This window comes from Anolis carolinensis, chromosome 1, assembly GCF_035594765.1.
Source record: "Anolis carolinensis isolate JA03-04 chromosome 1, rAnoCar3.1.pri, whole genome shotgun sequence".
In the NCBI taxonomy this organism is placed as follows: Eukaryota; Metazoa; Chordata; class Lepidosauria; order Squamata; family Dactyloidae; genus Anolis; species Anolis carolinensis.
Window position 1 is genome coordinate 24,420,893 of NC_085841.1, and position 13,058 is coordinate 24,433,950.

The window sequence follows — 13,058 nt, forward strand, 5'->3', positions numbered from 1 at the left end:
ATATCTAAGGCTGTTTTCTCTCAAGATTTGCAGTTCTAAGTGTATTTTCTCTTAGAATGCAAAACTTAAAATATTTTGATTTTTTTAAAACAACATTGTAACTTGTTGGAAGGTTTTAGAATCTAAACTCGTTCAAAAAGTATGGGTCAGTTCAGTCTGAGTCAATATTCATTAAAATAAAATTCCTATAGTTATACACAGATATTTTCAAAGTAGATACAAGAAGCTTTTTGGAAAATAAAGTTGATAATGAGAATCAAGGAATTGCATCACGGCTTGATTTAGAGATGAGATATGAGCTTTCCAGGTGTCTTTTCGGCCCTATAGTTCTAGTCACATTTGCCAATAAACTTGGAGTTATGAAGCTGGAGTCTGAAAACATCTGGAAGCTCACAACTACCTAACTTTCATATAGAGTAGACCATGGCTACTTTTTGAGTGATAATTAGGAACCCAAAATCAGAGCTGTGATGAGGGCAGGAAACAGTGATAATATGTGAGACTGGGGCCCCTTCCACACAGCTGAAAAAAATCCCACATTTTCTGCTTTGAACTGGGATATTTGGCAGTGTGGACTCAGATAACCCAGTTCAAAGCCGATATTGTGGGACTTTCTGCCTTGACATTCTGGGATATAGGGCTGTGTAGAGGACCCAAAGGGTGTATCTACACAGTAGAATTTACAGTTGGACACCACTAACTGCCATGGCACAATGCTATGGAATCATAGGAGTTGTAGTTTGGTGAAGCACCAACACTCTTTGGGAAAGAAGGCTAAAGAGTTTGTAAAACTACAACTTCCATAATTATATAACATTGAGCCATGGCAGTTAAAGTGTTAAACTGTATTAATTCTACACTCTTAGTCTCACATGTCACCATTGTCCCCGATCCATCCCTTCCAGTTCCAGGCATGGGTTACAATAAAAGTCTGGAAGCATTTGAGTTCTTTTTCATTGCTGAAACAGAGCTTGTTGTACTGCAGGGGTCCTCAAACTTTTAAAGCAGAGGGCCGGTCCACAATCCTTCAGACTGTTGAGGGGCCGAATTATCATTTGGGGAGAAAAAACGAACCAATTACCTATGCACACTGCACATATCTTATATGTAGTGCAAAACAACAACAATAACAATGAAATAACAATACAATATTTAAAAATGAAAATAATTTTAACCAACATAAACCTATGAGGATTTCAATAGGAAGTGTGGGCCTGCTTCTGGCCAATGAGATAGTTAGGTTAATTAGGATTGTTGTTGTTGTTGTTGTGTGTCTTCAAGTCATTTCAGACTTTGGGCGAGCCTAAGTCCAAAATTATTTATTTATTCATTTACTACATTTACTTACTACATTTATATCCCACCCTTCTCACCCCGAAGGGAACTCAGAGCAGCTGTATGTACATACAATATATTATATTATTAGCATAGCACAATATTGGCATTATACTATATTGAACTATACCACTATACTGTAATATTATATGTAATATATAACATATAATTAATATTATTATATGATATTATTGTTAGTATTGTATTGTATAAAATGATAATATTATTATCAGTATTATATGTATATACAATATATTATATTATTAAAACGGATATAAAAATATTATACTATAAATGAGGGCGAGGGCCAGGTAAATTACCTTGGAGGGCCGCATCCGGCCCCCGGGCCTTAGTTTGGGGACCCCTGTTGTACTGTCATTTGAAAGATCCAAACTGTGATTAATGTAACTATGGCTTGCTTGCTTGGATTGAATCAGCTTCATTCTATCTGTTTTGAAGTTTCCAAGTTCAGACAATGTGAAGTTAACATTAAGCATACTTTACGATCAAATAATGTTTAATTGTGGTTGATATGGACTAGTAGTGAAATTCTCTAAGCATGCTAGTTGGCGTGCTAAACTATAGTTTAGCTGCCTGGCATCATGCCTGAATGTTGTAAGTGACACAAAGACAAAAACTTTTGAAAAAATGATCTCAAGGACACATACATATTCCCACAGCCCCTGATATTGCATCCTAGTTACAACTTCCATGTTCTGTACTGTATTGTACCACTAAGCCACAATAATCGCACTTCAGAACCAATTTTTATTGCCACAGATGCACCATTTAAAAGTTGTATCTATTTTTAAAATCACAACGCTTTCTTAGTGGGATTTGGGAAAACGATTGATTTGGGGGCTGGTGGAATCAGTAGAAAGCTCGTAAAAGTAATGGAAAATACAGTATATAAGGTTGTGCAGCCAAAAGATTTAATTATACAACCGACCACACAAAATGAGGGCTTTTTTCATGTGCAAATGTTTAGCAGCTGATTTTATATATAGGGAGCAGATTAGGGGTGCAAAGCCGCTCAACATGTCAAGAATAACGGGGGTGGGGAGTACAGGGAGTTTGTAAAGCATACACGTTACTCCAGAATGGGTACCTAAGATTATCTTCACTGTAGCCATTAAAAGATATTTCCTTAGGTAAGAGAGTTTGTGTAAGGAAATTGCCTGCATTGTATACAGTGGTACTTCAAGAAGTTTAACTATTTGGGAGTTAAGTAATTAGGTTCATTTCTTCATTGGAAATGTTGAAGTCATGCCGTCTGCTGTCACTATTACTGCTGGTCTTGACTGTATAGAACTTTTTCCCTTCCAAAACTTTCCAAAAACATTTGAGATCTCTCTCTTTCCCACACACAGAGTATTTCACAAAGTAAAAGCCATTACAAAAGAAATATAACATTCAAAAATACAAGAAATTGGAAAAGGGAAAGTGTATAGAATGGACTGTGGATTTTGAGAACCAGCTTTCTCCCATTTGATTTTCATTCAAACATCAGTATCCTGTGGAATTTTCTACCATTAGGACTAGAGTAAATACAGGGGTTTCAGGAAAATCATTGGGGATCAGTGGCTACTAGCCATGCTAACTGTAGATTAATTCAGACTGGGAATTAGTTTCAAAAGCAATACGCTTCTAAATAACAAACATCAGGGAATATAAGGGCAAGTTTGGGACTTCCTGCTTGTTGACTTCCCATAGAGGCATTTGGTTGCCCACAGAATGCAAAATTAGATAAGCCTTGGGTCTAATAAGTCTTTTGTTGTGTGACTTCAAGTTGTTTCTGACTCATGATGATGTTAAAGCAAAACTTTTATGAGGCTTTTTGGGGAGGATTCATTCAACTGGAGTTGAGATTGCCTTGTAGGTTTCCATAGCTGAATGGGGATTTGAAACCACTGTGATACACTGAGAAAAAACTTGATCCGTGATAGACATTCTTATATTTTCATTGTCATCCAATGCAAAATAATGGTTTACCTCAGAATGCATCCAAGAGTCCTCAATAAGCAAGTGGTGAACAATTTGATCTTCATCTTGTAGTTCCATAGGTGGTTGTTATTATCATTATTATCATTATTATTATTATTATTATTTTATTGTATGACACAGCAAACAAGATAGATATGCTGGATTTCGTATCATAAAATCACAAGTCGAACACTTCCCAAGTGTCTAGGACTGTGTGATGTATTTTTGGATGATGCGTGCAGATCCCAGCAGGGTGGCCTTTTGCAGTTGGCAGATCGTAATTTTGTCAATGTCTATTGTTTCCAAATGCCGGCTGAGATCTTTTGGCATGGCACCCAATGTGCCAGTCACCACTGGCACCACCTGCACTGGTTTCTGCCAGAGTCTTTGAAGTTCAATCTTGAGGTCCTGATAGCGGCTGAGTTTTTCCTGTTGTTTTTTGTCAATGCGACTGTCACCTGGGATGGCGACATCAATGATCCAAACCTTTTTCTTTTCCACAACTGTGATGTCTGGTGTGTTGTGTTCCAGAACTTTGTCAGTCTGGATTCGGAAGTCCCGCAGTATCTTTGCGTGCTCATTTTCCAATACTTTTGCAGGTTTGTGATCCCACCAGTTCTTTTCTGCTGGGAGGTGGTACTTGAGGCATAAGTTCCACTGAATCATTTGGGCCACATAGTTGTGTCTCTGTTTGTAGTCTGTCTGTGCAATTTTCTTACAGCAACTGAGGATATGATTAATGGTTTTGTCAGCTTCCTTGCACAGTCTGCAGTTTGGGTCATCAGCTGATTTTTCGATTTTGGCCTTAATTGCATTTGTTCTGATGGCTTGCTCCTGGGCTGCAAGGATCAGGCCTTCTGTCTTCTGTTGTTGTTGTTGTTGTTGTTGTTGTTGTTGTTGTTGTTGTTGTTGTTAATAGCCCGCTTTATCTTTCCTGAAGTAAACTCAAAATGGCTACTTCTACACTTCTATTATATTCTATATTCATTATCAAAAGCCAAATAAACTCTTAGCTGGGATGCTGAATATATTTTCTGATTTTATGTGTAAGAACAAGTCATAGGCACCTATAGGTTTCCCACAGTGCAATTTGAGTTGTTCTCTTTATAGCAAATAGTTTTATAATCATGATGTTGTGTTCTATTTTTATAACAGATTTTGACAAACCTGATTTCAAGAGGAGCATTGTTTGCCTTGAAGACTTAAGTGTTGGAACTATACTCACAGGAAGAGTTGAGAATGCTACTCTCTTTGGAGTTTTTGTTGACATTGGAGTTGGTAAAGCAGGACTGATTCCAATGCACAGGATAACAGAAGACAAGCTTCCAAAAGCAAAGAAAAGAAGAAGTCTCGCCCTGGGCCCAGGAGAAAAAGTAGAAGTTAGAGTATGTGACATTAACATTCCTCAGTCCAGGATATCATTAGACCTCATACGTGTTTTATGAACATTTTGTTGGTACTTTTCTCTCAAGGGCTATAATTCCACCACAATGAGCAGAATGCAGTAAGTAAATGAAGACCAGTCCAGATGGATAGCAAGCCAAACATTTGTGGGAGTGTGTTAGGTTACCTAAAATCTCAGGATCAAACCAAAAATCATACAAAATCCACAACTCTAGAAATTCAATATCTTGACATTCTGTTTTAAACTTTGTTGTGTTAACCAGAATGTTTTGATTTCTAAAGATGTTTTTCCATATCTGTGAGCTGATGTAGTTTCTGTTCCATGCTTATATTTATACATTCTGATTTTGTTGGCCAGCATATCCACTTTAGTACCATAAAAAGGGACAGTACCATCAGAAGGTGTCAAAAGAGAAAGATGCCCTACCAGCTTACAAACTATAGGAGGCAGCTGAGCAACTTCTTTTACTGGTAGAACCAGCTTTTTTTCCCAATTGCTCTTTCACCACTTCATGCTGCTTCAAAAAGTGTTTTTTGCCAACATTACAAGGTCGGCATAATCCTTAAGATGCAACTTAAAATGCTCACAATATTATTTTGGAAATTTATACAGATATTAAGATGGAGGATTGCTGTAAGTAAATCTTATGTCTTGGCCATAAGACTTCAAACTTCAAGGTGAAGACTTACATACCTCAATTGTCTTTCATTTAAAACAGCGGGTTGAGTTTTGCGCTAGTTCTGGGTATTTGCTTACTGGTTTCATTGTGAACAAATCTTCAGCTCCGCTCCAAAAGGATTGGTTCTATGGTTCTGTTAGCTACTTGTAGTTTGTTTGTTTTGTTTTTAAAAAGGAAACTGAATGTAAGTGTGACGTAGTGCAGAATAATATGAAGAATGATATTGTTCTAAACGGAAGTAAAATACAAATACATTTTAATACATATTTTGAGCATGAAATGTAGTTGTTAATTTTTTTTCTGGTTGCTAGCTTGTTGCAGAACAGTTGCTCTCAAAAAAGCAAAGAAATATTGTTTAGTGGTTTTTAAAATAATCATTTATTATTATTATTATTATTAATAATAAAAAAGATAAAACCCAGATTTTTTTTGTTTTCCTAAGTATCTATTCTTTATTTGCCTTGGAGGCCAGGGGGACTTTCTCCTGAGCTATAAATGACAGAAAAGTGATGGCCAAATTCCAGTCTTCTAGATATTTGTCATTTCAGCTTCCAGAAGCCTTAGCTGCCTCAGCCAATGGTTGGAATTTCTGAAGTCCAAAACAGAAGACCAGACAACAAACTCCACAAATGTGGCTAGTTGCCTGTGGGCAATCATATGCATCTTGATTGTCAAGACATTCCTAATATTGCTTACTATCGGATTGATGTGTATTGGAACTGGCAACCTTTAAATCAGAATTCAAAAGGGTCACAGTGGAAGGGAGTTCTCCACCAAATCAAATTCAGACCAAAATTAGTTAAGTCAAGAAGGTTATATGCACCTACATGTTGAAAAACCATCACAAGTGAAGGAGGGTGCCATATGGACAGGGAGTGGAATTTATAATGGAAATTATATATGGATGAGTGTAAAGGTGTTCTCGTTAGAGCACTAGGATGTTGCTATGCAAAAGCTAGTAAAATGCATCCTCCTCATCTGGATTATTAGAGTGAGGTCACAAGGCTTACTTTAATCTCCAAAATTAAGGAGATATGCCAGAGTTGTGTTGGAGTCCAGAAGAGCGGGGTTTGAATTCCCAGGCAGATTCTATGTGTGCCTCATTGGAATTAAGGTGAGCAGCTGTGACCTTGTAGTCTATAGTTGTCTTTCCAAGTTCAAGGGTACATCTATGCTGTAGAACTGATGCAGTTTGACACCACTTTAATTGCCTTGACTCAATAGAAGGATGGGAGGTGTAGTTTTACAAGGTCTTCTGCTTTCTCTGCAAAATAGTGCTGGTGCCTCACCAAATTACAATTCCCATGATTCTGCAGCATTGAGCCAAGGCAGTTAAAGTGGCCTACAACTCCCAGAAATCCTAGCCAGTTTACCAGCTGTTAGAATTTCTGTGAGTTGAAGGCCAAAACATCTGGGAACCCACAGGTTGAGAAACACTGTTTCAAAGTGTAGGTGCAGCCTTAGTTTCCTGATTTCCTGAATGCACTCTTGATTGAACCTATGGAAAATCTTGAACCACAGGCAGTCCCTGAGTTACAAACATCCAACTTACAAATGACTTGTAGTTTACAAATGGGGGTGAGACAACAGGAAGTGAGAAATCTACTCCTCACATGGGAAATTCATTCTTAGAAAGAATCACGGGGGAAAGGTGTCTCCACAATCCTTGTTTCTACAACAAGCCATTTTTTAAAAATTCAAATTATCACATTCACAGGAACAGAAAATGAGGTGAAATCTTCAAGCACCACATGGGTGTTAACCCTTCCCTGTGCTATCCAAAGCTCACGTGTGTGTGTGTGTTTTTTTTTTATTGTGTCAGAAGCAACTTGAGAACATACTGCAAGTTGCTTCTGGTGTGAGAATTGGCCATCTACCGAGACATTGCCCAGGCGATGCCTGGATGTGTTACCATCCTGCTGGGAGGCTTCTCTCATGTCCCCGCAAGCTCACCCCGTCTTGCGGATTAGAACCGGCAACCTTCAGGTCAGCAGTTCAGCAAGCACAAAGGTTTAGCCGATGGCTGTAGCTACACTTTAAAAATATGTCTGTTCCAACTTACAGCTGAAGAACTGAAGAACGAACCTATAGAACCTACTTTGTTTGCAACTTGGGGACTGCCTGTATTTCAATGTCTTTTACATCTGTTTTAAAATTATATAGTCTGTGGTCTTTTTTTTTTCTTTTATTAATGTTCAGATGTAAACTTGCCTTTGCACTTTCTGCCTTGGTTTTCTTGCTAACCGTAGTTAAATTGCTTCTGCTAGGATTGCTGTAAGTAAATCAGCAAAGCAATCAATAAACCATTCATTATCACAAACTCATTAAATCTTCCCACCAGTCTAAAGCTAACATACAGTGTTATAAATAGGATTTCAGTAGTACAAAGCTTGATTTAAGTAGCTTTGTCCCATGGAAATGAACTTTCAAATGCACTGGGATATTTGCCAAACCTATCTGTTCCACAGGAAAAGAAGTATAAATTATTTCTCACTCTGTCTATATACATTTTGGGGATAGGCTATTTAGATTACATTTGTGGTCATGATTACCAAGATGGTGTGAAAAACTTACTGCCAGCATTGAAGATTAATACAAAACTGGTTTTGCTGGTCTTTCACCCTTTCACAGCTAATGGAAAGCTGCACCTGAAAACACATGATTTGCTTTATAAGAAGACAGGTGAGTTCCTTGTAATTTATACCAGGCAATAAAACATTTATATAAAACATGGCAAAGAAATGCTGTTTGGAACATTACCCAGATGATTAACTTCTCATCTTAGAAACCTCAACTTGTTATATTTATTCCATAATGGAGTGTCTTTCAGACTTTGGTTTTCAGAAGGATTCATAGTCTTAACCCTTTCTCTTCTCTTCACTATAGAAACTTTTAGAAGGTTTTTCAGTCCAAATGTTGAGAATGATTCTTGAGCAAGACAGGAGAGGAGACTATCGAATAAAGAAAGCCAGAATTCTCCTTGATTTTCTTTATGCAATGCTTTTTGAATATGTGAAAAACTTGGAAAATCCCTTGTCTGTTGATGATAGTTATTACCTTTTGTCCCAGAATAACTGGTATAATTGAAAGAAACATTTGGATAATAATTAAGGCAGTCTTCTCCAAGATTACAAATTGTACCACAATTGTTTACTACTGAGACTGAACCCAAATGGTAGACACCAGGTTAGAGGAGATTGATTTAGGGTAGTGTTTTTCATACTCTGTTCCTCCTGATGTTTGGGACTCAATTCCCACAATTCCTAACAGCTGGTAAGATGGCTGGGATTTCTGGGAGCTGGAGCCCAAAACACCTGGAGGAGTAGAGTTTGAGAAACTGATTTAGAGAAATGAAATCTTCATCTTGCATAGATCTTCTTTTTTTGTAGCAATCATCAAGGCGGGCTTTAGTAATATATTCCTGCATGGCAGGTTGGAGTAGATGGTCTTTGTGGTCTCTTCCAACTCCTATAATTTTATAAGTGGCAGTATATCTCTAAGTTGGATGGTTTGGTTAGATATTAAACTCAAGCCATCTATTATTTATTTCCATAACGCTTTCACTTTAGAGCACTGTAACCACATATCTTCCAGGGAACCTATAGCTCCAAATTCTCTCCAACTACGTTTCAGGTGATTTAAAGTAGTTTAGTCAGACATATAAGCTCAGTACTTCTGATGTTGATGAAAGAAGGAGGTGATAATCTTTCACACTGGTTTTGGGCGACTACTCTTTTCAGATTACAAGTCCAACCTCAACCTGCATGGCTAAAATAACTTGGCTAGACTGCAATACTATGCAGCTTGATTTGTGAGGTTTTTCAGGAATTGGGCAGATATTCTCATTCTGTCTTGTGACAAAATATCTTGATTGCTCCTCATCTCTGAACAGCCAGTGTTTTCCTCTTTCAATAATCCCTTCCTCTATAAAAACAGCTTGCTAAACTGTTGCCAACAATGAGTGAACCAAGGCATTCGTCTTGCATTTTCCTAAAATGCTTTTTGTATCCCCAAGCAGCCACATTACTTTCCATGCTGGCTTAAAGTTTGGAAACTGGACATTTCTATTATCTTCAGAATCAATTTCCTTTTTCGACGTTGCGGTTTTCAGGTTCCTGACATCATAGTCTGATTATCATAGTTTTTCCTATACTTGCTCCTTGCTTTGAGACTTCAGAAGTAATTGTTCCACATGTTTTTTCAATAAGCACTGGGAACGCCTTTCATTGTGTGGTCCCTGGTGCAGTGGAATAATAATTTATAAAACCTCAAACTTTAGTCATTGGGAAAATCTATTATAGTTTCTTGCTTTAATGATATCAAATACAACTCCATATAAGAAAAGAATGTGTATCATAGAGAAGTGTTTCTTGCAATTAATGTTTGATACCAAATAACTTAGCAATGTTATAAATACAGATCAGCCATCTTTGATCAAATAAAGGAATTCTCCTTGCTTTATACAATATCCTTAGGACCTGTGTTTTCAACTACCTGTGTTTTCACCTGCATCTGTCAAAATATGTCCTCTGTAGGAATCTTTCAGGTGATTCTGTACTTCTGTCAAAAGTTACCAAAGGGTCACCCTGGAGAACCTACCTAGAAATAGAACCTCAAGCAGATTTACTATCACACCAACACAGAAAGTTTGGGTTGCCAAAGATCCCATTTTTATTGCAAATCTTTGATGCTGATAAAAAAGGAATGCAGAATAGTATTCCCTGCTGTCCTGCTACTACTCTAGGTGCTTCTCTACTATTACACTGTACTTCCAGTGTCTTGTTATAGTGTATTCTTGGCTAGATTTATTCAGAATGGATTTGCTATTGTATTACACTAAGGGTGAAAGAGTTTGACCTGCCCAAGATCATCCAATGAGTTTCTAGTTCAACACTCAAATTATTGCTTCACACTGGATCTCGCATCCCTGCTCTAGACTCTCCTGCTCTGAACACATTTGCCAGAAAGCTGTATGATCTTTTACTTAACATAACTTTATATATACTTAGCTAAATAACAACGATGCAAAAAGCACTATTCTTGAATTGTGAAGATGTGCATCTGAACACCATCAATAGATCTGATGTACATCAAATATCAGTAATCCTCAATGTGCAATGCCCATTGGTGCACATTGCATATTGGGCACTTGGTTGGCAAAGTTACATAGTAATGCAATGGTAGCCCTCTACTGGATGTGGATGTTTTGAAGCTACCCAATTCTATTCATGCATATACAAAGATGTAACACCCCAGCAGAATTCTAGTCATCAGTTTTAGTGGGCTACATTTTTAGATTATCTTAAGTTTGTAATTTTTCTTTGCTTGTTTCATAACTTTGGTTATATGATCCCGTTACCTTGAGGACCGCTTGGAAAAGCTAGCTGTTGCATGCTGCACCTAAATCTTCCCAGTGGGAAAGGATGTGATCCTACCATAACACAGAGAGTCAAATATGTTTCTTGCAGAAGTTCCACTGGATATCTTGGGATCATTTCTTTGGTGTTAATTTGCGCAAGCATTTTTAAATAAACGAACAAATAGTACTAGCACTCTCTCTTTATGAAAAGAAAGACCTCCCTAACTGTTATCGTATGTGGAAGCATTTAGCAATGAAAATATCATAAACGGAACCTCAATTGTTCCAATTTGCATGCCTGGCCTATATTGCTTTGCGTAACTACTTGCCCCGGTGGACTCGGCAATTGCGGCTTCCCAGCTGCAAGGGCTGATTGAGAGACTCTGTAGGCAGACACTTTTGCCAGATTCCAATAAAGACGGGGCCTAGGGAAAATATAAGGCAATTATCAATGGGCAGCAATCCACTAATCAGGCAAATTTCAAAATTAATCCCATCTTCCCTCACTGTATTAGCTTGCCTTCGCCTTTCTGTTTACAGAGGGAATTCACAATTCGAGGAGAAACTCTCCCCTCCAGCCCAATTATGTCTTTCTGAGGGGGATTAAATTAAGGAAAGGAGACATATTGAAAGTGGCTGAGAATTAGTTTCCTGAATGGTTGGGACAGCCGCTCAAAGCTTCTGTCTCGAAATATGAGGCCTGCTCATAAAAACAAGCAGTCATTTGTCTTAATTTTAGCTGAACAAGTGCGGATGAATGTTGGGCCTAATGAAATTGGTTGCAAAATGAAATGAAGGAGTGGGTGGGAAATATAGCTGATTTTGGACATGCAGTGTTACTCTCCTAAATGTGATGTGCTCGTGTGTGTGACACAGAGAGAGAAAGTTCTCAAATTATGGTAATCATTACAATTTATCCAAAAAAATCTATTTCCCCTTTGGTGGGCAAAGCAGAAATAGTATGGTTGCACGAGTGACAACAGGAGGTGGTTCCACTAATGGATGCGTATCTGGGCATTTCAGCAGGTGTTTTGCAACCTGGCTGCAAAGGTGATAAGTAACACCTGCTCTAATGTCCTCTTCTATGCAACCATTAGAGGCACAGGAGCTACCTCCAGTTTTCAATCCAGCAGGAAGGCACGTGAAAGAAAACAGTTTTCCTTATTTTTCTTAGAGTCTTCTCACCATCCCTGTTTTCTGTCAGTTTTGATCCCAAGTGAGTTTTCATGAGGGGGAAAGTTGCTAAAATGTAAAGAGTTAAGCAGTCATAGCAATCTAAATTTTCCTCTTTGCTTCTTGAAAGAGATGAGTCAACAGGACCAATGTTGCTATGAGGGATAAAAGTAGGCTATCTACCTAAACTTTTATCTACTACCTCTAAACTCCAACTTACTTGTGTGTTACCCTATAGTGATAATCATATTGATCTCCTAGGTCTCTTTCACACTACGTAATTAGAATAATTTGACACCATTTTAAGAAAGCATCTCACATAACAACAAATCCCAGGATTCTATAGAATGTGATACGTATATGGCAATGTGAAAGGGCCCTATTTGTATACAATGCTTGGAAATATTAACTCTTTTTCTTTGCAGCAAACTCTGATATCCAGTGGCCATACTGACTAGAGAATTCTTGAAATTGTAGTTCAAAAGTGACTGTTCAAAGTTCAGATTTCTTCTTAGGAAGAAAAAAATACACTCTTAAGGCAGAGAAATTTGAGCATCACAACTCTCTGGTTGATAGGAGGCAGACTAGCCAACCTGCCATCTGGATTGTTGCACTCAATTTAGGCCACATGAACGGTCTCTGCTGGAGGTGCAATTCTGAGAAAATGGTGGGGAATTGAGCATGACGTGAATAAACCAGCAAATTACATGACTTCCCCCTGGATGCACCTGCTTTTTGTTAGAGACATAGTTGGCTTTCTAACCGACATGTGGAGCTGCCTCCTTTCCTATGTCCTCCTGACCATTAAAAAGTTTGTTACAGTAGTACTTTATTACCGTCTTGTGGTTCAGAGCCTTCAGTGAAATATGCATTGGATTACTTATGTACCTTTTAATCATACCACCCTGCCTTGAACAGGAGATGGGGTGGAATGAGACAGTAAAGGAATAGAAACATGAGTATATCTGAAATCTGCCTGAACTATGTTCAGAACAGCATGTTCATCTAAATCATAAATGGAGAATGAGTGACTCTCGAGACAGAAACTGCAATTCTCATCTTTCCTAACCATGCTTGGGAATGTGGAAACCTCTTGATATTAGTTCAGCTATAGTTCTTTGGAG

The 13,058-nt window shown here is 38.0% G+C and overlaps 1 protein-coding gene across 2 annotated transcripts in view; it reads left to right on the forward strand.

The window, feature by feature from the left end:
- Nucleotides 1-5,825, forward strand: part of srbd1 (S1 RNA binding domain 1) — a 226,358-nt gene extending 220,533 nt beyond the window's left edge. For both annotated transcript variants that reach the window (XM_062971303.1, XM_062971308.1), the window contains one exon: nt 4,474-5,825. In XM_062971303.1, coding sequence (XP_062827373.1) covers nt 4,474-4,763 — 290 coding nt within the window. In that variant the 3' untranslated portion in view covers nt 4,764-5,825. The remainder of the gene's footprint in view (nt 1-4,473) is intronic.
- The last annotated feature ends 7,233 nt before the right edge of the window (nt 5,826-13,058 follow it).